This window comes from Aquarana catesbeiana, linkage group LG03 (assembly GCF_042186555.1).
Source record: "Aquarana catesbeiana isolate 2022-GZ linkage group LG03, ASM4218655v1, whole genome shotgun sequence".
Classification (NCBI taxonomy): Eukaryota; Metazoa; Chordata; class Amphibia; order Anura; family Ranidae; genus Aquarana; species Aquarana catesbeiana.
In genome coordinates, this window is record NC_133326.1 from 101,022,884 (window position 1) to 101,049,415 (window position 26,532).

Sequence of the window (26,532 nt, forward strand, 5' to 3'; positions counted from 1 at the left end):
TGGTAATTAATAAGCAAAATCTATTTACAAATATAGACAGTAGAGGGTATCTTTTGAAATGAATTTTTATGTTTTCTATATTAGGCATTCAATTATAAAATAAGGAAACAGTTCTAAATAGAAGCTAATGAAAATGTACTGATCTTGAATAGAAATACGTAGTAAAGAGTTAATTATTTTGTAGATATTATTATAATAAATCATGATATAGCTGAACATTTCATTTCTGAAAGGGACTTTAATCTGGAGCATCTACAAGTCTGGTACTAAACAACAAGACTAGATTAGCAGCTAAAATACCCTTTCCAGGCATGTTTTTTTCCATGAATAATTCTGGAATTTGATCTAACATGGAAGAGAACATGGAAGAGAAAGGCAAACCGGTTTGACCAGTCTGGGGCTCCTGTTTCATACTGGTAACTGATTTCTTTGAGAGGAAAACCTCACTCCCTGTCCATTGTCAGAACACACCTGTTAGTCAGCCAGAGACTGGCAAAGGAACTTTGTGAGGGAAAATGAAGTCAACAACAAAAGTATGCTTCTTTGCGCTTCTTCTCCTGCACCTATCTGGCCATTCGTCAGCCTTGACATGTCCCAATGGACAGTTTGTTCTTAATGATCAGTGTGTGAACTGTCACCCAAGTTGTGAGGAATGTATTGGACAGGAGCCCTACGGGTGTACAGAGTGTGGGATAGGTAAGTAACTTTGTCCTAGTCTTTGTCTTTGCTGAGAGCTGATAATGCATTTACTATAACCACAGCCACATGTATTGCTATGTAGATATACAGTATCTCACAAAAGTGAGTACACCCCTCACATTTTTGTAAATATTTATTATATCTTTTCATGTGACAACAATGAAGACATGACACTTTGTTACAATGTAAAGTAGTGAGTTTATAGCTTGTATAACAGTGTAAATTTGCTGTCCCCTCAAAATAACTCAACACACAGCCATTAATGTCTAAACCACTGGCAACAAAAGTGAGTACACCCCTAAGTGAAAATGTCCAAATTGGGCCCAAAGTGTCAATATTTTGTGTGGACACCATTATTTTTCAGCACTGCCTTAATCCTCATGGGCATGGAGTTCACCAGAGCTTCACAGGTCACCTTGAGTCCTCTTCCACTCCTCCGTGATGACATCACAGAGCTGGTGGATGTTAAAGAACTTGTGCTTCTCCACCTTCCGTTTGAGGATGCCCCACAGAAGCTTAATAGGGTTTAGGTCTGGAGACATGCTTGGCCAGTCCATCACCTTTACCCTCAGCTTCTTTAGCAAGGCAGTGGTAGTATTGGAGATGTGTTTGGGGTCGTTATCATGTTGGAATACTGCCCTGCGACCCAGTCTCTGAAGGGATGGAATCATGCTCTGCTCTGCTTCAGTATGTCACAGTACATGTTGGCATTTGGGGTTCCCTTAATGAACTGTAGCTCCCCAGTGCCAGTAGCACTTATGCAGCCCCAGACCATGGCACTCCCACCCCCATGCTTGACTGTAGGCAAGACACACTTGTCTTTGTACTCCTCACCTGATTTCTGCCACACACGCTTGACGCTTAAGTTTATCTTGGTCTCATCAGACCACAGGACATGGTTCCATAATCCATGCCCTTAATCTGCTTGTCTTCAGCAAACTGTTTGCAGGGTTTCTTGTGCATCATCTTTGGAAGAGGCTTCTTTCTGGGATGACAGCCTTGCAGACCAATTTGATGCAGTGTGCAACATATGGTCTGAGCACTGACCCCTTCAACCTCTGCAGCAATGCTGGCAGCACTCATACATCTATTTCCCAAAGACAACCTCTGGATATGACGCTGAGCACATGCACTCAACTTCTATGGTTGTCCATGGCGAGGCCTGTTCTGAGTGGAACCTGTCCTGTTAAACCGCTGTATGGTCTTGGCCACCATGCTGTAACTCAGTTTCAGGGTCTTGGCAATCTTCTTATAGCCTAGGCTATCTTTATGTAGAGCAATTCTTTTTTTCAGATCCTTAGAGAGTTCTTTGACATGAGGTTGAACTTCCAGTGACCAGATTGAGAGAGTGAGAGCGATAACACCAAATTTAACACACCTGCTCCCCATTCACACCTGAGACCTTGTAACACTAACGAGTCACATGACAAATTTGGGCCAAATTTGGACATTTTCACTTAGGGATGTACTCACTTTTGTTGCTGGTGGTTTAGAAATTAATTGGTGTGTGTTGAGTTATTTTGAGGGGACAACAAATTTACACTGTTATGCAAGCTGTACAATCAATACTCATTACATTGTAGCAAAGTGTCATTTCTTCAGTGTTGTCCCATGAAAAGATATAATAACACATTTACAAAAATGTGAGGAGTGTACTCACTTATGTGAGATACTGTAAATTGTTTTATGCCTTGATACAGTTAAGGGCTGTTGCCAATAGTTATTCACTGTGAAAATACTTTCAGCCATTGTAAAATAATCTTTGTTTTTTCAATAACTAAAACAGAAGATTTGTGAAATAAATTACTAAAGCGCTGATATAAGTAAAAAAGAACCTGCAAACTATAAATAATGTGACTAATTGTATCCATGAAAAACAGCTGCAACTATTTGAAATGTGTTCTATATTTTTTTTTAGATCATGGTTTGTCACATATTCACTGGAGTTCATTATTAAGTTTATATACAAAATTTAGCTCACTATTATTATTATCTTTATAAAACAGAAGATTGATTCAATAATTGTAGTAGATTATTTTGTGAACTTCTATTAAATAAACATAAATATATGTAATCATATTTATTGCACTGTATGTATGCAATGTATGTGTGTGTGTGTTTTTGCACAATTTTTTTGAAAACTTGCACAAAAGAAGTGCATGATTCTCTTTTAAAACGTGCCACCTAAAACTCATGGTACACATTAGCAAGGTGCATTGGGGTGCCATTAAGAATTAAAAATGGGAGCCTAGCCTGCAGGTTAACCTTCACCCCTTTCTGTAATTTTGGGCAAAGTAGTTAGAGTTTATCTTCTCAATAGGCAGTACTTATCTTGATAGCACTTATCTTGATCCCATACTGACACTTGAAAGTTCCACATTACTGACTCATGTTGCCATGCAGAGGTAGATATGTAATTTTCCTACTGAAGTCACAGAGTATACAGTAAGTGTAAAAAAAAAAAAAAAAAAAAATTTTTAGTACATCACTGCAACAAATGCACATCTCCCCATGTTTTATGCCTTTAAAATGCTGTAAGCAGGGTTGTAGATATTTTTTTTCTCTGTAATCTGTGCAATCGTTCTGTTGCCACAGGTAGAGAGGGTACATTGGTGCCTCCCGACAGTCCAAAACCCAGCTTCCAAGACACCAAGAGCTAGCAACCCTAGCACCAGTGTATACCCTGGAATTCCTCTTCCAACACAGCTCACCTCTGCCTCCCCTACTACTCTCTTCTCCCCTCCTCTCTTCTCGTCCATCCCCATTTGCTTGTGACATCATCTGGGATGGACGAGAAGAGAGGAGGGGCCGCCGGGGAGCACGCTGCGTGACATGAGAGAGAACCTATCACAGACGCTTCCTGCGCTACTCTAAATGCTGGCCAATAAACAATGTTCCCCATAATGTGCCATGTGCCATGATGTGCCCCATAATGTGCCATGTGCCCTGATGTGCCCCATAATGTGCCATGATGTGCCCCATAATGTGCCATGTGCCCTTATGTGCCCCATAATGTGCCATGTGCCCCATCATGTGCCCTGATGTGCCATGTGCCATTATGTGCCCTGATGTGCCATTATGTGCCCTGATGTGCCATGTGCCCCGAGCCCTGATGTGCCCTGATGTGCCCCAAGGTGCCATGTGCTATGTGCCCTGATGTGCCCTAATGTGCCCCGTGCCCTGATGTTCCATGTGCCCTGATGTGCCCCATGCCCTAATGTGCTATGTGCCCTGATGTGCTATGTGCCCCATGCCCTGATGTGCTATGTGCCCTGATGTGCCCCGTGCCTGATGTGCCCTGTGCCCTGATGTGCCTTGTGCCCAGATGTCCTGTTCCCTGATGTGCTGTGCCCTGATTTGCCCCGATGTGCCTTGTGCCCCGGTGTGCTGTGCCCAGATGTCCTGTGCCCTGATGTACTGTGACCTGTGTCCTGATGTGCCCTGATGTCCTGTACTCTGATGTGCTGTGTCCTGATGTGCTGTGCCCTGTACCCTGATGTGTTGTGCCCTGATGTGCCCTGTACGTTGATGTGCTGGGCTCTGTACCCTGATGTGCTGTACACTGATGTGCTGTGCCCTGATGTGCTATGTGTCCTGATGTGCCCCATGCCCTGATGTGCTATGTGCCCTGATGTGCCCCGTGCCCTGATGTGCTATGTGCCCTGATGTGCCCCATGCCCTAATATGCTATGTGCCCTGATGTGCTATGTGCCCATGCCCTGATGTGCACCGTGCCCTGATGTGCGCCATGCCCTGATGTGCCCTGTGCCCTGATGTGCTGTGCCCCATGCCCCGATGTGCCTTGTGCCCCGAGCCCCGATGCCCTGTGCCCTGATGTGCTGTGCCTCAATGTCGTGTGCCCTGATGTACTGTGACCTATGCCCTCATGTGCCCTGATGTCCTGTACCCTGATGTGTTGTGCCCTGATGTGCCCTGTATGCTGATGTGCTGGGCTCTGTACCCTGATGTGCTGTACCCTGATGTGCTGTACCCTGATGTGCTGTGCCCTAATGTGCTGGGCTCTGTACCCTGATATGGCCTGGTGTGCTGTGCCCTGATGTGCCCTGTACCCTGATATGTTGTGCCCTGATGTACTTTGTACCCTGATGTGCTGGGCTCTGTACCCTGATGTGCCTTGTGCCCTCATGTGCTGGGCTCTGTACCCTGATGTGCTGTGCCCTGATGTACTGTGACCTGTGCCCTGATGTTCCCTGATATCCTGTACCCTGATGTGCTGTGCCCTGTACCCTGATTTGCTGTGCCCTGATGTGCCCTGTACCCTGATGTGTTGTGCCCTGATGTACCTTGTACCCTGATGTGCTGGGCTCTGTACCCTGATGTGCCTTGTGCCCTGATGTGCTGGGCTCTGTACTCTGATGTGCTGTGCCCTGATGTACTGCGACCTGTGCCCTGATGTTCCCTGATATCCTGTACCCTGATGTGCTGTGTCCTGATGTGCTGTGCCCTGTACCCTGATGTGCTGTGCCCTGTGCCCTGATGTGCTGTGCCCTGTACCCTGATGTGCTGTGTCCTGATGTGCTGTGCCCTGTACCCTGATGTGCTGTGCCCTGTGCCCTGATGTGCTGTGCCCTGTACCCTGATGTGATGTGCCCTGATGTGCTGTGTCCTATACCCTGATGTGTTGTGCCCTGTAGGCTGATGTGCTGGGCTCTGTACCCTGATGTGCTGTACCCTGATGTGCTGTGCCCTGATGTGCTGTGCTCTGTACCCTGATGTGCTGTGCTCTGTACCCTGATGTGCTGTACCCTGATGTGCTGTGCCCTGATGTGCTGTACCCTGATGTGGCCTGGTGTGCTGTACCCTGATGTGCTGTGCCCTCATGTGCTCTGTACGCTGATGTGTTGTGCCCTGGGCCGGTCTGGATTAAGTACAGGGCCACATTTTTGTCCCAGTCCAGCCCTGCCATCAACCCCCCAGCATTGCCACTGATCACACCCGTCCCCCATCCCCCACCATTGCCACTGATCCCTGGAGTTCTAGGATCCCTAGGAGTTTTCTGTTTATTGATGGGTCCCCTCACCTCCCCAGTCCATGGTGTGCAGTCAGTGAGGAGATGATGTGCTATAACCTTTAGGAACCAATCAGTGAGCAGTAATGATGTGCACTAACCTCTTGCAACCAATCATTGAGTGGTAAGGATATGCAGTAACCTCTAGCAACAAATCAGTGAGCAGTAATAATGTGCAGTAACTTCTAGCAACCAATTAGTGAGTGGTAAGGATGTTCAGTAACCTTTAGCAACCAAGCAGTATTGATGTACAGTGATCTCTAGCAACCAACCAACAAGCAAAAGTCATGTTCTGTAACCTCCAGAAAATAATCAGTGAGCCTTAATGTGTGCTGTGACCTCTAGCAGCCAGTCAGTGAGCGGTAATGATACACTGTAACCTCCGGCAACCAATCACAATTGCTGCCTGATCTGATTCAGTAAACTGATTTTGAGTCTAGCGGCTATTTATTGTATATCTCAGAGCAGGTGTATAGCAAAACTGCATGGAGGGGGGGCCCCCAAAAAAATGTTTGCCCAGGGTCCAATCAATATTAAAGATGGCCCTGGAGACCAATTGTAGCAGCATGGAAGGAGCCTGCAGAAGAGGAGAAACGGGTAAGTAAAAGTCCTTTTTCTGGTTAACTTGACTTAAACAAGTTTCGAACCAGTACAGTTCACTGTAAGAGAGGTTTTATATTTTCCTGTTTATTTATTTCTGTGCATAATCAAGTGAATGTTCACACAATTTATTGGGTAGGATTTTCAACTTCTCTAGTAAATCAGCCCAAATACATTGTGTGAATATTTATATATCCAGTCGTGCAGATTTAATGAGCAAACGGGATTTTGCTTTATACACAATTGGATAATTGAAGAAAATATTCATATAACCTAACCCTTTCCCACTCTGCTAAATACTGTAGGTGTCCTTGTTTGAGTTTGTGTTCTCATTGGAGAAATGTCTCATCACCTTAAGCCCTCCCTGAGGCTGGGTTCACACTGCTGCAGTGCGAATTTACCGCGATTTTACCGCGAATTTACCGCGATTTTACCGCGATTTTACCGCGATTTTACCGCGAATTTCAGGAGTTGGATATAGCTGCGATTGATAGTCTAGCCAATGGAATCATAATGTAAAAAAAAAAAGGGTCTTAACTTCCTGTGTACTTCCTGGTTTTTGTGGAGAGTAGTGTGGTGGAATTCGCACATATGTGAACCAATCAATGCGATTCAAGAACGATTTACATTGATGTCTATGGAGACTAAATTCGCAACGCAACGCAGTAAACTCGCACAGGACCTTTTTTTCACGCAGGTTTTATTCGCAACGCGTCGATGTGAACGGCACTAATGTTAATCTATGTAATTTAAATGACTTGCGAATTTGAGCGATCGCAACGGCTCAAATTCGCAATAGAATTCGCAGCAGTGTGAACCCAGCCTCAAAGGGAAAAACATTTTGGCTGGAGTTGTACTTAAAATATAACTAAAGGCAGGTTTTTATTTTTTTTGGATTGAGAAAAAATGGTGCTTGAAACCCTGTCAGTCTTAATTTCTGTGTCCTAGTTAGAGAGATTTAATCTTTCTAATTGTCCTAATCACCAGTGTCACCAGGAATAGAAGTGAGGTGAATCTAAAAATGTTGACTTGTCACAAGAAGAGGAATAGAGCAAAAATCTTCCAGTGGGAACACTTGTACCCATGGCAACTGTCTAGGAGGGGTTATGCTCATTTTGGAAGGATATCCTCTCACTTCCTGGTAAGTCTACAGAGCAGGAAATGAATAGAAATATCCCCTATCTGTTTAACTCCCCTCTATTATTCAAAAATGTAAATAAACATTTTGATTTTTAGATATACAGTAAAACCTTGGATTGCGAGCATAATTAGTTCCGGAAACATGCTTGTAATCCAAAGCACTCGTATATCAAAGCGAATTTGCCCATAAGAGATAATGGAAACTCAAATGATTCATTCCACAACCATTTATTCATAAGTCCTTCCATGTATAGTCCATATAAAAAGATTATAGCAATGTGATAGGTTGTGTAACCATAAAATGCCCATCCACAAATGGAAGCCTTCACAAGAGATTTAGAAGCAAAATCCAGTAGGAGCTACAGAGTATAAAAGAGTAGAGAGGCACCTCTAAGTGTAGCAATATGGTTACATTTAAAGAATGTACAACATTTAGCAGCTCACATGGTTGATAAATTAAAGAGACATATCTAAATATGCAGGCATCCGGGATAAAGCAGTCCACATCGACCATCTCCCGCACCGCCGGCTCTCACCGATGTCAGTCTGCAATCGTGACCATGAAGACTACCCTGCAGTAGAGCGATCTGAAAGCAAGGCTTGAAGCACTCATGGAGTGCAGCGTGGAAGGGACGACGTCAATAGTGGTGAGAAGGATGGTCTATGTGGACAGCTTTACCCCAGATGCCTGCATACTTAGATGTGCCTGTTTTAATCATCAACCATGTGAGTTTCTAAATGTTCTACCTTCATTAAATGTAACTGTATTGCTACACTTAGAGGTGCCTCTCTTCTCTTTTATACTCAGTTGTGACATGACGCTACTTGTATATCATGCCATCGCTTGTATATCAAGTCAAATTTGTTAAAAAAATTACTCTCAAACCAAGGTTTTACTGTACTATACTTTAATTAATTCATACGTTTATTAAATACTTTATTTTGATTCAATAGATGAAGATGGGACAGAACGCTTTCTTCACCGCAGCCGCTGCAAGCTGCACTGTCCACGTGGCTTTTACCCGGAGCGGAACACCTACACCTGTGAATCATGCCCACTAAACTGTGATCTTTGCACTAATGCTAATAGCTGTCAGAAATGCAAGAGCAACTACAAGCTTCAAAGTGGAGAATGCTATTTAATATACTGCCTACAAGGTACCAGACCAAACATGTATCATATTGTCTGCTTGTATCGTTTTTATATATACTTTACCTTGCACATTAGTGATCAATGGGAGATGAAAAGATGTATGATATATGATCTTGAAGCAGTTTTACTACTTTAAAAGACAACGTGGATCATGCTTTAGTGTGGTCACATGGAAATGTCTGCTAGTCCTTCATTCCCCTCATAAACAGGAATCCTGCCTGCCTGTTGCTACTCCTGAACATTCGGTTACAATAGTATTAATAAGATGACCACAAATCTGAATTGCAGGACTTAACCAAACTTCTAAGACATTGTAAAACCTAGGTGAAAATTCAGTGTTATCTACTAGCAGTGAGACTTTTGACTCGTGAACATATAGCAGTAACGGGCAATATTAAAAAGGATGGAAATTGGTACTGCAGGTTGATGCATTTTCCCCGGACTCTCTTATAGAAATTTTGTTGAGGTCAGGTGATATAATAACATGCATAAGACGAGGGAGCACAAACCTGGAGGTCTGGGCTTCAAAGCAGAATAAATTGCACTCTCTTCAGCCGAGGACCACACAAAAATTTCCCAAGCCAATATCCATATACCATCCAAGACCGTTAAAGGGTAATGATAACATTAAATTGCAATAGCCATTAGCATACGGGAATGATCGCTCACTGATCTGACTATAGTAAACTAAAATCTGACGAGTTGAGATACTGGTCTGACAAATATAATATAGTAAGTATTTTTGTCCTTGTAAAGATAACATTGAATGGGGAGATAGTAAATATAGTTGAGATGTAACATTAATGTAAAAGTGGGTTATCTTATCAAAAGTTGAGATGTGAGTTCAAAATTTTATGGATATGCTTTTAATTCAAAAGTAGACAGATGTTCCCAAATTAGAATTTGAAAGGAGACAATAAGGTCTAAAGATAGAAATTAACACCTAGATGCCAAGTAGTTTCTGACAGAATCTGCAGAGAGTTGTATTATCGCAGATGGAAGGCACCGGACTGTTCATGGCAACACTCTTTTCCTTAAAGCGGGGTTCCACCCAAATTTTGAACAATATCTGTATGTATTCTCTTCCTTGACTAGATGCTGACATGCCGTTTAAAAAAATTTAAATCGCCGTAATTACCTTTTATTTTTCTATTCTTCTTTGCACTTCCTGGTTCTCCTCCCGTGGGAGTAGGCGTGTTTCTAGCCTCTCCTAGACTCCTGGGAGCTAGTCTCAGGCTTCCCAGGATGCCACTGAGCATGTGCGGGAACGAGCGGTGAATGCTGGGAGCACAGCATTCACCACATCCAGGAAATAAATGCTTGTGGGCTTCAAATGCCCACAATGAAGATGGAAACCGCCTGCAGTGAATAATATAAGTTATTCTTTCCGACGAAATCTGACACAGGCGGACATATTACACATAATATGTGAGTATGTAATGCTGAGAAGAAAAGTTTGTGAATGAACTCAAAAAAAAAAAAACGATAGATAGGTGGACCCCCGCTTTAAGGTGGACCTTTCCCCTATTTTGCTAAAATTCACATCAACATACATCTCTGCATGCTGATGTAAAGTAATCTAAAACAGTATTTTTTTTAGTGTAGCGCTACTCATGTAGGTGCCTCTGGTATTTTGCCCATTTCTTCTCAAACTTCAGCCCCACTGCCATGTACACAGTATTTTCCACAGCCAGTGCACACAACACTTTCACTTGTTTCTTCAATGACCAGTCTAGGGGATGTTGTTTTCATTTTTGGAGAACGTGGATAGGGATGTGGTAGGATACTCCGAGAATGAGAACTATGTACACTGAGAACTTATTCTTCCTTCCTGCTTTAAGTATTAGGAGAACTTGTAGAGCAAAGTCCCTTCTCTTAGTGGACAATATTTGGACAGAGCTCTTCAGGACCACCAGCAGGTGTCCCCTTTAACAGACCCACAGCTGACTATAACTTGGCACCAGAGGGGTATCTAAAGGTCCCCAAGATCCAGCAATGTCTGTACTCACAAGTAGGGATGAGCCGAACACCCCCCGGTTCGGTTCGCACCAGAACCCGCGAACGGACCGAAAGTTCGCACGAACGTTAGAACCCCATTGACGTCTATGGGACTCGAACGTTCGAAATCAAAAGTGCTCATTTTAAAGGCTAATTTGCATGGTATTGTCCTAAAAAGGGTTTGGGGACCCGGGTCCTACCCCAGGGGACATGTATCAATGCAAAAAAAACTTTTAAAAACGGCCGTTTTTTCGGGAGCAGTGATTTTAATGATGCTTAAAGTAAAAAAAAAAAAGTGAAATATTCCTTTAAATATCGTACCTGGGGGGTGTCTATAGTATGCCTGTAAAGTGACGCGTGTTTCCCATGTTTAGAACAGTCCCTGCACCAAATGTCATTTTTAAAGGAAAAAATCTCATTTAAAACTGCTTGCGGGTTTAATGTCATGTCGGGTCATGGCAATATGGATGAAAATCAGTGAGACAAACGGCATGGGTACCCCCCAGTCCATTACCAGTCCCTTTGGGTCTTGTATGGATATTAAGGGGAACCCCGCACCCAAATTAAAATAAGGAAAGGTGTGGGGCCACCAGGCCCTATATACTCTGAACAGCAGTATACAGGCGGTGCAAACAAGACAGGGACTGTAGGTTTGTTGTTAAGTAGAATCTGTTTGTAATTTTGAACATTTTTAACGTGTTTAGCTCCAGCCAAAAAATCTTTTCTAAGCTTTTTGGAAAACATAGGGAAGGGTTATCACCCCTGTGACATTTGTTTTGCTGTCTTTCCTCCTCTTCAGAAGATTTCACCTCACTTTTTTGTCCCAATGAAAAATGTTTTTTGAAAATTTGGGTTTTTTTGTGGAACAAGGATTGGAAAGCATCAGTGGAAAGGAGAACTTGTTTTCCCATATTAACTCTTACAGGAGAGAATTTCCCTTCCTAGGGGTAGATTTCATCTCACTTCCTGTTGTCTCCTTCCGTTTGCAAGTAGGAGTCGTTTGTAAGTTAGATGTTTGAAAGTAGGGTCCTGCCCTATATACTCAGCAGAAATTTGGGCCTTAGGTGTTGCTGTGGCCACAACACTGTAAGCCCTCACAGGGCCCTGCTGTGAAATATTAGATCAAGAATTGTAATTACATGCCCCTGTTGAACAGGAGCTGAAAAATTAGGCCTTAGGCACTGGTGCTGGTGCCACAACACTGCAACCCCTCACAGACACTCTAGTTGGAACGCAGGAACGAGCCCTGCTGCAAATTATTGCTTCAAAAATTGTAATTACACGCCCCTGTTAGACAGGGGCAGAAAAATTGGGCCTTAGGCACTGGTGCTGGTGCCACAACACTGCAACCCCTCACAGACACTCTAGTTGGAACGCAGGAACGAGCCCTGCTGCAAAGTATTGCATCAAAAATTGTAATTACACGCCCCTGTTAGACAGGGGCAGAAAAATTGGGCCTTAGGCACTGGTGCTGGTGCCACAACACTGCAACCCCTCACAGACACTCTAGTTGGAACGCAGGAACGAGCCCTGCTGCAAAGTATTGCATCAAAAATTGTAATTACACGCCCCTGTTAGACAGGGGCAGAAAAATTGGGCCCTAGGCACTGGTGCTGGTGCCACAACACTGCAACCCCTCACAGACACTCTAGTTGGAATGCAGGAACGAGCCCTGCTGCAAAGTATTACATCAAAAATTGTAATTACACGCCCCTGTTAAACAGGGGCTGAAAAATTGTGCCTTAGGCACTGGTGGTGGCGCCCAGAACCAAAAATGTTCTTACAAGCTATCAGCGTGATGATTGAGGAGGAAGAGGATAATTACTCAGGGATAGTCACTCAGCATCAGCATAGGCAGTCTTTGAAGGGATCTGAGATTTCAAAAAAAATTATTCGGTTACATCAGCATCAGGTGCTTGGTAGCTGGTGGTGATCCAAGACTCATTCATTTTTATGAAGGTCAGCCGATCGACCGAGTCGGTGGACAGACGCACCCTGTGATCGGTTACCACGCCTCCAGCAGCACTGAATGTGCGTTCCGAAAGAACGCTGGATGCAGGACAGGCCAGTAGCTCAATTGCATACTGTGCAAGCTCTGGCCAGTGATCCATCCTCAAGACCCAGTAACCCAGAGGATTTTCGGTGGGAAAGGTGTCCAAGTCTGATCTTGCCCCTAGGTATTCCTGCACCATGTAAAACAGACGCTGGCGATGGTTGCTGGAACCGATCATACCTTGGGGCTGCGGACCAAAAAATTGTCTGAACGCATCGGTCAGACGGCCACCTTCTCCACCGCTCCTTCTTTGACTGACCGAAGCCTCAGCAACACGTTGTCCAGAAACAGGAGTTTGTAACCTCCCAGTCTCTGGGAACGCATTGCACAGACCTTTCTGCAAGGCCTCCCGAAGATGTTTCATCCTCTGCTCCCTCTGCGATGGCAAGATAAGGTCCGCAACCTTACCCTTGTAACGTGGATCAAGGAGGGTTGCCAGCCAGTATTGGTCCTTCTCCTTGATACCACGAATACGAGGATCCTTACGCAGGCTTTGCAGGATCAGGGAGGCCATGCAGCGTAGGTTTGCTGAGGCATTCGGTCCGGAGTCCTCTGGGTCACTAAGAACGACATGGTCCGCAGCCACCTCCTCCCAGCCACGTACAAGTCCATGTGTTTCTTGGGACTGATCCCTTAAAGACTGCTGCTGATGCTGAGTGCCAGGCTCCACCTCCATACTGACACAATCTTCCTCCTCCTCCTCTTCCTCCTCGTCCTCTTCCTGTGTGATCGGCGGGCACGCAGGAACACTGTCTGGATAAAGGGGGCCTTGAGAGCTAAGGAAGTCCTCCTCTTCCTGCCTCTGTTCTGCCTCAAGTGCCCTGTCCATTATTCCACGCAGCGTGTGCTCCAACAGGTGGACAAGGGGGACAGTGTCACTGATGCATGCACTGTCACTGCTCACCATCCTCGTGGCCTCCTCGAATGGTGACAGGACAGTGCATGCATCCCTGATCATGGCCCACTGGCGTGGGGAAAAAAAACCAAGCTCCCCTGACCCTGTCCTGGTGCCATAGTCGCACAGGTACTCATTGATGGCCCTCTGCTGCGTGTGCAGCCGCTGCAGCATGGCCAACGTTGAGTTCCACCTGGTGGGCATGTCACAGATTAGGCGGTTCTTGGGCAGGTTAAACTCCTTTTGGAGGTCCGTCAGCCGAGCACTGGCATTATATGACCGGCGGAAATGCACACAGACTTTCCTGGCCTGCCTCAGGACATCCTGTAAGCCCGGGTACCTGCCCAAGAACCGCTGCACCACCAAGTTAAGGACGTGAGCCAAACAGGGCACATGGGTCATTTGTCCCTGTCGGAGGGCAGAGAGGAGGTTGGTGCCATTGTCGCAAACCACCATTCCTGCCTTAAGTTGGCGTGGCGTCAACCACCTCTGAACCTGCCCCTGCAGAGCTGACAGAACCTCTGCCCCAGTGTGGCTCCTGTCCCCCAAGCACACCAGCTCAAGCACCGCATGGCATCTTTTGGCCTGCGTACTTGCGTAGCCCCTTGAACGCCTACGGAGCACCGCTGGTTCCGAGGAAGAGGCCATGGAGGAAGAAGAAGAGGAGGGGGTGGAGGAGAGAGGTGTGTCACAATCAGCATTTTGGAGGCGTGGTGGCGGAACAACCTCCAACACTACTGCACCTTGTCCTGCATCCTTCCCAGCTGCCAGCAGAGTCACCCAATGCGCCGTGAAACTTAGGTAACGTCCCTGTCCATGCCTGCTGGACCATGAGTCAGCGGTAATATGCACCTTACCGCTGACCGCCCTGTCCAGCGAGGCATGGACATTGCCTTCCACATGCCGGTAGAGAGCCGGAATCGCCTTCCGTGAGAAAAAGTGGCGTTTGGGTACCTGCCACTGAGGAACCGCACATTCCACAAACTCACGGAAGGGGGCAGAGTCTACCAACTGAAAAGGCAGCAGTTGAAGTGCTAGCAATTTTGCCAAGCTAGCATTCAACCGCTGGGCATGTGGATGGCTGGGAGCAAACTTCTTTCGGCGGTGCAGCAGCTGGGGCAGGGAAATTTGCCTGGTACAATCTGACGTCGGTGTACCAAAAGCAGATTGCCCACAAGTACTTGGCTGTGACACACCTAATTCTACACCTTCATTCCTCTCACTGCAGGTCTCAGAGAGGACTGAAGGTCTAGTGGGGTTGGAAATCTCAGCTGATGAGGAGCAAGGAGAGATCCTCTTTGTTCTTTGGTGTGGGTCTTTTAGATACGCTTGCCAACGAACTGCATGGCAGGTCAACATATGTCTGGTCAAGCATGTGGTACCCAAGCGGGAGATATTTTGGCCACGCGAGATACGCTTGAGACATATGTTGCAAATAGCAGCGGTGCGATCTGATGCACTCGTCTCAAAAAAGGCCCACACCAAAGAACTTTTTGAATAACGCGCAGAGACTGCAGCGCCCTGCACATGTGGAGCTTTGGGGTGTGATGCAGTCAATGTGCTGCCCTTAGGCTGGCCCCTGGAGGGCATCCTGCCTCGTTGGTGATGTGCTGCCGCCTCCTCCTCCTCCTCCTCCTCCTCCTCCTCCTCCTCCTCCTCCTCTCTCCTATCAGGCACCCACGTTGAGTCAGTGACCTCATCATCCCCTCCCTCCTCATCACTGGAGCAAACCTGGCAGTATGCTGCAGCAGGGGGAGCATGACTGCCAGATTGCTGTCCTTCTTGGGCACCCCCTCTGTCCGCGCTCATGTTACTGCCTTCATCGAGCTCAGTATCGTCATCAGAGCCTTCCAAACGCTGGGCATCCTCCTGGAGCATGTACCCAACACTGTGGTCAAACAGTTCGAGGGAATCCTCATGAGGACATGGTGGAGCTAGGGAAGGAGTCACTGATGACATTGAGCTGAGGGAAGAGGCCGCTGCTTTGCCAGACAAAGCACCCTGGGCATGGGTGAGAGAGGATGAGGAGGATGAGGACGGCTTGGTCATCCACTCGACCAAGTCTTCCGCATGTTGCGGCTCAACATGGCCAGCTGCCGAAAAAAAGGCCAAGCGTGTCCCATGGCCACGTGCTGATGAGGATGCACCGTCTCCACGACCAGCACTAGACACAGAGCCTGCTTGCCCTCTCTTATTGGCTTGTGACTGTCTGCCTCTCCTTCTTGGCCTTCCAGACATACTAATGGCCTGTAGCTGCACTAAGCTGGGATAGAACACCTGTAATTTTCTTCAAGTAGCTTTATATACTGTAACCAGACAAGCCTGCCTGTCAGTAGGAAGATAACAGGAACGGATCTAGCTGAACACTGTGAGCAGGACGCACTGTACTAAATGTAAATAGTCTAGCTGCCTGACCGTGGTACTAATAGGATCAAATAGAACACCTGTAATTTTCTTCAGGTAGCTTTATATACTGTAACCAGACAAGCCTGCCTGTCAGTAGGAAGATAACAGGAACGGATCTAGCTGAACACTGTGAGCAGGACACACTGTACTAAATGTAAATAGTCTAGCTGCCTGACCGTGGTACTAATAGGATCAAATAGAACACCTGTAATTTTCTTCAGGTAGCTTTATATACTGTAACCAGACAAGCCTGCCGGTCAGTAGGAATTTAACAGGAACGGATCTAGCTGAACACTGTGAGCAGGACGCACTGCACTAAATGTAAATAGCAGGAACGGATCTAGCTGAACACTGTGAGCAGGACGCACTGCACTAAATGTAAATAGTCTAGAAGATAACAGGAACGGATCTAGCTGAACACTGTGAGCAGGACGCACTGCATTAAATGTAAATAGTCTAGATAGAAGATAACAGGAACGGATCTAGCTAAACTGAATACAGTGTATATATATATATGCAACACCTGGGATGCATATATATACACAATACACTGTAAGTGCAGCTAACTGACTGACTGTTCTGCCTAATCTATCTAACTCAAATCAAATGACACTGTCTCTCTCTCTCTCTATCTCTCAGCACACCGGAACACACACTACACAGGGCCGCCGTGCAGGCGGCCTTATATAGTGTGGGGTGTGTACTAAATGCCCTGAGCCGTAATTGGCCAAAGCCACCCTGGCTTTGGCCAATTACAGCTCTCTCTACTGACAGCGCTGTGATTGGCCAAGCATGCGGGTCATAGTGCATGCTTGGCCAATCATCAGCCAGCAATGCACTGCGATGCCGCAGTGAATTATGGGCCGTGACGCGCCACACGAATTTAGCGCGAACGGCCCATAACGTTCGCAATTCGGCGAACGATCGAACAGCCGATGTTCGAGTCGAACATGGGTTCGACTCGAACACGAAGCTCATCCCTACTCACAAGGCCCAAGGACAGATGGATACTGCCTTCCAGTCTTCCAACCGATGCCCTCCAGTGATACCAGACAGATCTATGGAAGACAGCTTCCCTCAGTCAGCTTTTTCTAAGCACCTGGGTCTCTGTTTTCCTCCTACCTGAGGCCTCCTCATGGCAGCCTGTGCCTGGGGAGAGCAGCGTGCCCTTCCCAGACTGCACTCCTCCGCTCTGGAACAAGACCCAGAACTCAGTGTGCTCTCTGATTAAATATAGTCTCCTAGCATACCTTCAGAGCCTGCCTCTCTGGGATAGGCTGGGGCTGTATCAATATTCATTCTGCTATCTGCATAGCTCCACACCTATGATCCAGAATGTTCTACTAACTTCTGGAAAGCAGATGGAGCCATACGCAGCATAGCAGCAGCAGTACACACTGAGCAGACCTAACTAGCAGATTGTAGCTTCACTGATTACAGTGAGCAGAATATGCTTTTGCCTGTCACGCAATCACAACCACACTGCCTACTGTGTCAAAAACACAACTTATCAGCTATCTAACTATCCTAGCACCTACCTAGGAGGATGCTACATAAGTGTTTTATTTTCTTATGTTTCTTATGTCTAAACCCTGGTTTCCCTGAAGGCACTAATGACGTAGCCTTGGTCACACTGATGCCCCCTGAGAAGGCAATATCATCAGTGCCTTCAGGAAGATTGTATACCTAATCTGCCAGATCTCCCAAAACCCCAGGGTAAGGTTTTTTCAAACAGATAAATGTAATATGCACTGTATGTGCGAGGTAAGCTGCATGATATAATGCACAGTAGGACTATATTACATAGTTACATAGTAGGTGAGGTTGAAAAAAGACACAAGTCTATCAAGTCCAACCTATGTGTGTGATTATAATGTCAGTATTACATTGTATATCCCTGTATATTGTGGTCGATCAGGTGCTTATCTAATAGTTTTTTTAAACTAACGATGCGCCCCACTGATACCACTGCCTGTGGAAGGGAATTCCACATCCTTGCCGCTCTTACAGTAAAGAATCCTCTACGTAGTTTAAGGTTAAACCTCTTTTCTTGTTAAACTCCCTTCCGCAAAAATTTTTTATCCCTATTGTGGGGTCACCGGTATGGTATTTGTAAATTGAAATCATATCCCCTCTCAAGCGTCTCTTCTACAGAGAGAATACGTTCAGTGCTCGCAATCTTTCCTCATAACTAATAACCTCCAGACCTTTTATTATTAGCTTTGTTGCCCTTCTTTGTACTCGCTCCATTTCCAGTACATCCTTCCTGAGGACTGGTGCCCAGAACTGGACAGCATACTCTAGGTGCGACCAGACCAGAGTCTTGTAGAGCAGGAGAATTATCTTTTTATCTCTGGCGTTGATCCCCTTTTTAATGCATGCCAATATTCTGTTTGCTTTGTTAGCAGCAGCTTGGCATTGCATGCCATTGCTGAGCCTATCATATACTAGGACCCCCAGGTCCTTTTCCATCCTAGATTCCCCCAGATTTTCTCCCCCAGTGTATAGATTGCATTCATATTTTTGCCACCCAAATGCATTATTTTGCATTTTTCTACATTAAACCTCAAAGCCCACCCCATTAATTTGTTCAGATCTTCTTGCAAGGTTTCCACGTCCTGTGGAGCAGTTATTGCCATGCTTAGCTTAGTATTGTCTGCAAATACAGAGATTGAACTGTTTACCCCATCCTCCAGGTCGTTTATGAACAAATTAAATAGGATTGGTCCCAGCAAAAAAACCTTGGGGGACCCCACTACCCACCCCTGTCCACTCCTAGTACTCTCCATTTATCACCACCCTCTTAACTCGCCCCTTGTCGCCAGGTTTCAATCCATGTACTCACCCTATGGTCCATGCCAATGGACCTTATTTTGTACAGTAAACGTTTATGGGGAACTGTGTCAAATGCTTTTGCAAAATCCAGATACACCATGTCTACGGGCGTTCCTTTATCTAGATGACAACTCGCCTACTCATAGAAGGTTAATAGATTGGTTTGGCAAGAACGAATCTTCATGAATCCATACTGATTACTGCTAATGATACCGTTCTTAACTGGTCTGTAATTTCCAGGGATGTATTTTGGGCTCTTTTTAAATATTGGTGCTTTTCTCCAATCAGCTGGTACCATTCCAGTCAGTAGACTGTCAGTAAAAATTAGGAACAATGGTCTGGCAATTACTTGACTTGAGTTGCCTAAGGACCCTCGGGTGCAAGCCACCTGGTCCCAGTGATTTATTAATGTTAAGTTTCCCAAGTCTAATTTTAATTCTGTTAACCATGGAGGTGCTTCCTGTGATGTGTCATGAGGATAAACACTGCAGTTTTGGTTACTGAAGCCCCCAGATTGACTCGTGAAGACTGAGGATAAAAATAATTTCAATACCTTCGCCATCTCCCCATTCTTTGTAATCATATGTCCTTCCTCATTCTTTATGGGGCCAATATGGCCTGTCCTCCCTTTTTTTACTGTTTACATACTTAAAGAATTTCTTGGGATTTTTGCTTCTTTCGTGTTCTATCTTAGCTGCCCTAATTGCACCCTTACGTTTCTTTTTGCATTCTTTATAATGTCTGAATGCTGATGATGATCCCTCAACCTTTTTTGAAGGCCTTCTCCTTTCTTTTATATGCATTTTTACATTGGAGTTAAGCCATCCAGGACTTTTGTTCGCTCTTTTAAATTTATTACCCAATGGGATGCATTGGCTAATGCCCTTATTTAATATGCTCTTAAAGCAAACCCATCTCTCCTCCGTGTTCTTTGTTCCTAAGATTTTATCCCAATTTATATCTTCTAGCAAGGTTCGTAGTTTAGGGAAGTTGGCTCTTTTGAAATTCAGTGTCTTTGTATTCCCCCTATGTTTCCTATTTGTGTGACTTATACTGAAGCCAATTGACCTGTGATCGCTGTTTCCTAAGTTGACGCGTATTTCCACATCCGTGATCAGGTCTGTATTGTTGGTAATCAATAGATCCAGTAATGCTTTATTTCTAGTTGGTGCGTCCACCATCCGACTCATGAAATTGTCCTGCAAGACATTTAAGACCCGGCTGAGCCTTAGATGAATGCGTGGTCTCAGGGCCGGTGCTACCACTAGGCAAACTAGGCAGTCGCCTAGGGCGCCCAGCCACTGGTGTTCCTACTCTCTTCTTTCTGCAGCAAGCAACTAAGTCTCAGCATCAGCAGGCAGTCCGTTCGCACATAGTGTTAGAGGTGCAGCGGCAACAGAGGACTGTGTCTGTGTCCCGACTCCCGAATGAATGGAAGCAAGGAAATATTCATTAATGGGCGCTGGTAGGCTGCATTGATGGGTGCAGGTAGGCTGCATTGATGGGCGCAGGTAAGCTGCATTGATGGGTGCTGGTAGGCTGCATTGATGGGTGCTGGTAGGCTGCATTGATGGGTGGTGGTGAGGCTGCATTTGATGGGCGCTGGTGAGGCTGCATTTGATGGGTGCTTCAAAAAAAGTTGGGGTACACATGAGTAGGGCAAAGGGGGTGGAGTCAGGGGTGGAGCAAAGGGGGGCTGCAAATTGAGGTTTCGCCTAGGGTGTCAAAAATCCTTGCACCAACCCTGCGTGGTCTCCTCCGCCCAGTCTATGTCTGGATAGTTAAACTCCCCCATTATGATAACACTTCCCATCCTTTCTGCTATTCCAAATTGTGATAGGAGGTCTGCTTCTCCCTCCTCCCTCAGGCTAGGGGGCCTATAGCATACTCCCAGTATTATTTTCCCCTTAGCTTCATCCTTTTGGAGCTCTATCCATAAGGATTCCAACTCTTCCCTAGCTCCATTAGTGATGTCATCAATCACATTAACTTGTACATTATTCTTGATATATAGGCATACCCCTCCCCCTTTTTTACCCTCTCTATCCCTGCAATAAAGGGTATACCCTTGAATGGTTGCCAGCCAATCATGAAAGCTGTTGAAACAGGTCTCTGAAATTCCCACAAAATCCAAATCCTCCTTGTACAACAGTATCTCTAGTTCACCCATCTTGTCTGCCTGGCTCTTGACATGGATGAACATTAGGGATGGGCGAATGGTTCAGCCCAAGCATAAGTTCGGGCCGCTCTTTGGTTGTTCGGATGTTCTGCGAACACCGGTGTTCTGCGAACACCGAACAATATGTGGTGTTCGGGACAAGTAAAAGCCGCCGGAACACCGTTAAAGTCTATGGGCCATTAACATGAAAAATCAAAAGTGTTCATTTTAAAGGCTTACATGCAAGTTATTGTCATAAAAGTCTTTGGGGACCCGGGTCCTGCCCCAGGAGACATGTATCAATGCAAAAAAAAAAAGTTTTAAAAACGGCTGTTTTTTCAGGAGCAGTGATTTTAATAATGCTTAAAGTGAAACAATAAAAGTAAAATATTCCTTTAAATTTCATACCTGGGGGGTGTCTATAGTATGTCCGTAAAGCGGCGCATTTTTCCCATGTTTAGAACAGTCCCTGCACAAAATGACATTTCTAAAGGAAAAAAAGTAATTTAAAAGTACTCGTGGCTATAATGAATTGTTGGTCCCAGCAATACAGATAAAAGTCATTGAAAAAAAACAGCATGGGATCCCCCCAGTCCATTACCAGGCCCTTTGGGTCTGGTATGAATATTAAGGGGAACCCCGAACCAGAGGGGGAGGGTGGCCCCCCTCTGACGCCCCGGGAAAGCCATGGGAAAGTCCCCGTGCGTCAGAGGGGGCGGGGTCACCCAGGTACGTCACTGTGTGGCCCCACCCTCAGTTATATATGAAGTGTCAAAGTGAAGATGCGTTATACGGCGGGAGCCTCCCATGGAGGCAGGTCGGTCACGGCTTTGTTCTTTTTTTTTTCTTTTTTCGGTCTGTCGTTGGAGATGAATAGACTTTGTGGGACATTTTAATTTTTTTATTTTTTAATAAAGGACTTGTCCCAAGTTGTGTCTTGTGGTTTTTTTGTCTTGCGGTCCCCTTGTTAAAGGGGGCTTCCAGATTCCGATAAGCCCCCTGCCCGCATACCCCCACAACCACCGGGCAAGGGTTGTGGGGACGAGGCCCTTTTCCCCATCAACATGGGGGCAAGGTGCTTTGGGGGGCTACCCCAAAGCACCCTCCCCATGTTGAGGGCATGTGGCCTGGTATGGTTCAGGAGAGGGGGCGCTCTCTTGTCCCCCCCTCTTTTCCTGCGGCCTGCCAGGTTGTGTGCTCAGATAAGGGTTTGGTATGGATTTTTGGGGGGACCCCCGCACCATTTTAAAAAAAATTTTGGCACGGGGTTCCACTTAAAATCCATACCAGACCTAAAGGGCCTGGTATGTATTTTGAGGAGGACCCCTACGCCATTTAAAAAAAAAAAAAAATTGGCGCAGGGTTCCCCTTAATATCCATACCAGACCTGAAGGGCCTGGTATGGAATTTGGAGGGACCCCCACGCAATTTTTTTTTTTACATTTTGGTTCGGGGTTCCCCTTAATATTCATACCAGACCCAAAGGGCCTGGTAATGAACTGGGGGGATCCCATGCCATTTTTTTTAATGACTTTTATCTGTATTGCCGGGACCAACAATTCATTATAGCTGCGAGTACTTTTAAATGACTTTTTTCCTTTAGAAATGTCATTTTGTGCAGGGACTGTTCTAAACATGGGAAAAATGCAGCACTTTACAGGCATACTATAGACACCCCACCCCCCAGGTACAAAATGTTTCACTTTAAGCATTATTAAAATCACTGCTCCCGAAAAAATGTCCATCTTTAAAACTTTTTTTTGCATTGATACATGTCCCCTGAGGCAGGGCCCAGGTCCCCAAACACTTTTTTATGACAATAACTTGCATGTAAGCCTTTAAAATGAGCACTTTTGATTATTCATGATCGTGTCCCATAGACTTTAACAGTGTTCCTGTGCTCTGCCGAATTTTTTGCCTGTTCGGTATGTTTGGTACAAACTGAACCGGGGGGGGGGGGGGTGTTCGGCCCATCCCTAGTGAACATGCCACGTAATCTAGACCGGTCGCATACTATCCTCTTATTGGGTGTTCCGAGATTGCAACTAGGACTTGTTACTATACTTACCTTGGGTTTATGTGCTTTAGTCAACCTACCATCAATGCCCCCAATACTACCCTCTGGAAAATATTCCGCGCTGACTATCTCTACCTCTGGGCCATCCCCCCTTTGCCTAGTTTAAAAAAACCCTCTAACTTTTTAGCCATCTTTACTCCCAGCTGATCTGCACCCTCCTCATTTAGGTGCAGTCCGTTCCTTCTATAGTACTGGTGACTGACTGAGAAGTCGGCCCAGGGCATGATGGGACTGAGCCATCATAAGGGGCGGGGTCACCGGGTATACATCGTACCCCGACCCATTCACCTGGGGGAAAAAAGTGTCAATAAAAAAACACACTACACAGGTTTTTTAAGTAATTTATTAGGCAGCTCCGGGGGTCTTCTTCCGACTTTGGGGGTCTCTTCTGACTTCGAGGGTCTCTTCCGACTTCTCCGTTTGATGCTCCCTGCTGAAACCACTGCCTGTGGAAGAGAATTCCACATTCTAACCGCTCTTACAGTAAAGAACCCTCTACGCAATTTAAGGTTAAACCGCTTTTCTTCTAGTTTTAGTGAATGGCTGTGTGTCTTATTAAATTCCCTTTCGCGTTTTATCCCTATTGTGGGGTCACCAATACGGTATTTGTACATTGAAATCATATCCCCTCTCAAGCATCTCTTCTCCAGAGAGAATAAGTTCAGTGCTCGTAACCTTTCCTCATAACTAATGTCCTCCAGTCCCTTTGTTAGTTTTGTTGCCCTTCTCTGGACTCTCTCCAGTTCCAGTACATCCTTCCTGAGGACTGGTGCCCAGAACTGGATGGCATACTCCAGATGCGGCCAGACCAGAGTCTTGTAGAGTGGGAGAATTATTGTTTTATCTCTGGAGTTAATCCCCTTTTTAATGCATGCCAATATTATGTTTGATTTGCTTGCAGCAGCTTGGCATTGCATGCCATTGCTGAGCCTGTCATCTACTAGGACCCCCAGATCCCTTTCCATCCTAGATTCCCCCAAAGGTTCTCCCCTTATTGAGTAGATTGCATTCATATTTTTGACACTCAAATGCATTATTTTACATTTTTCTACAATAAACCTCATTTGCCATGTAGTTGCCCACCCCATTTATTTGTTCAGATCTTCTTGCAAGGTTTCCACATCATGCAGAGAAGTTATTGCCCTGCTTAGCTTAGTATAGTCCGCAAATACAGAGATTGAGCTGTTTATCCCATCCTCCAGGTTGTTTATGAATAAATTAAATAGGATTGGTCCCAGGACTCTGGTTAACCCCACTTTCCACCTCGGACCATACTGAGTATTCCCCATTTATCACTACCCTCTGAACTCACCCCTGTAGCCAGTTTTTCAATCCATGTACTCACCCTATGGTCCATGCCAACGGACCTTACTTTGTACAGTAAACGTTTATGGGGAACTGTATCAAATGCTTGTGCAAAATCCTGAAACACCACGTCTATAGGCCTTCATTTATCTAGATGGCAGCTCACCTCCTCATAGAAGGTTAATAGATTGGTTTAGCAAGAACGATTCTTCATGAATCCATGCTGATTACTGCTAATGATACCGTTGTCATTACTAAAATCTTGTATATATTCCCTCATCATCCCCTCCAAGAGCTTGCATACAATTGATGTTAGGCTAACTGGTTTGTAACTCCCAGGGATGTAACTTGGCCCTTTTTTAAATATCAGTGCTACATTGACTTTTCTCCAATCAGCTGGTACCATTCCAGTCAGTAAACTGTTCGTAAAAATTAGGAACAGTGGTCTGGCAAATACTTGACTGAGTATCCAATGGTGGGGTATATAAGGCTACAAGATAATGGTGACAGGCAGGCTTCCTGATGATGTGTATAACACGAAATGCATAGAGGCTGCATGTTCGCTCCCCACTGACGTCATATCCGGATCTGCTGGTTTCCTACTCTACTGTTTTGGAATGCATGCTGCGGTTGTCTCTACTGGTGTGCTTATTGATCCTAAGCCATACATGCCGGTGCTAACTCATAGCACACTCTTTTCTTTCTTCTTGTTGTTGCTGATTGCCATTAGAGTGAAGGAATCGTTTTTCACCTTTTATTGCTGAATGAGGAAAACCCCATACTCACCTAGTTTTTTGTTATAACGGTCCGGTGAGTGCGATTCTATATGCATAATCTATGGTGGAGCACATTTGAAAGCTTTTGTTGCCCTGAATAACGGTGATTGGACTTTTTTCCTTTTTCTTTTTTTTTTTGTGTAAAGCTATATTGTAAAATCACACTTTGATTATTCACAGACATTTATTATGCAATTGATTTATATTAGTTATATTGATAAAGGTACACTATGAAGTATTCATTCCCCACTTATTATTACTTTTTTATTTGTATATGGTTGCACTTTGCACTATTGTTAGATTAAGGATTTTATGAGATAGTATGAGACCTTTCTTATCTTCCCATCTGTTTAGCTTTATCACTGAGATTAAAAGAGAAAGAAAATCCAAAATGTTGGGTTTTAAACAAAACAGGAATAGAAAGGAAATGTTCCAATAGGAAACTCGATCTGGTGACAACCAAAAATTCTCCAACTTTGGAGGGATTACCTATCACTTGCTGTTTGGCTATGGGACAGGAAGTAAAGGGAAATCCACATTGGGGCACAGATGGCAAAAAAAACTCCCTTACTATATCCAAAATTAAAAAAAAAAATGCAGTTAATTCTACTTTAACATAAATATATGGCCGACCCCATAGAGGCCAGGCAGAGTGACAAAGATTCTCTTTAACCAAAGAGTTACACTCAGTTATTTATGAGACAACCTGGCCCTAACACTTGTAACCATAAAGCCATTGGATCAGTATAGCAGCCAGATTACTACTTTATTCAGAAACAAAGGTCATCAATAGCTGCCTCAGTATTTATCAGTACTCATTTCCTTTTAAAGTCTATCTAATCACAAGCATAAAAAGTAATATATTGCATCTTACTAGTCTTTAGATGTGGTGGCTGCATTAGTTTTCTTTTTCAGACTCATTTGTATGTATTCTCACCTGACGATCTCCTGCCAGCCACACAATTCATGTCCTAGCATGACAATGCTTACTCACTGTACTCTAGCTATGGAGGAGCTGTGTTGTCACCCTAGGAAAAGACAACAGAACATCTCCCTTTTTCCTTTTCTCCATAACATAGGGAGGGAGGTGTTTTATAGTCCACAGGGAAAACTGGAAACTATGCTAATTATAAGAAGGCAGCTTAGGCAGCGAGCACATGAAGTTATCCACTCACAAGATTTCTGGCAGGATCAACAGGTATACTTTTGTACTTATTGAACAGATATAGCATAACACTTTCAACATTATACAGACAAAAAGGATACAATTAGAGAAGTTCTTGTTCTTGTTAGGGTTTACATACATTAAATAGTTTTCCTATGCAAGTGCAACATTGGTTTAACCACCTCCTGCTGACCGCCTCCCGGCCCTTTAAGGATTTTAAATGGTGGGCATTTGGGTCATGTG

The 26,532-nt window shown here is 45.0% G+C and overlaps 1 protein-coding gene across 1 annotated transcript in view; it reads left to right on the plus strand.

The window, feature by feature from the left end:
* Positions 1–414: 414 nt before the first annotated feature.
* LOC141131517 (cysteine repeat modular protein 2-like) overlaps positions 415–26,532 on the plus strand; it is a 209,666-nt gene continuing 183,548 nt past the window's right edge. Inside the window, exons 1-2 of the mRNA XM_073618879.1 lie at positions 415–696; positions 8,423–8,626. Of these exons, the coding sequence (XP_073474980.1) occupies positions 516–696; positions 8,423–8,626 (385 nt within the window). The 5' untranslated portion in view covers positions 415–515. The remainder of the gene's footprint in view (positions 697–8,422; positions 8,627–26,532) is intronic.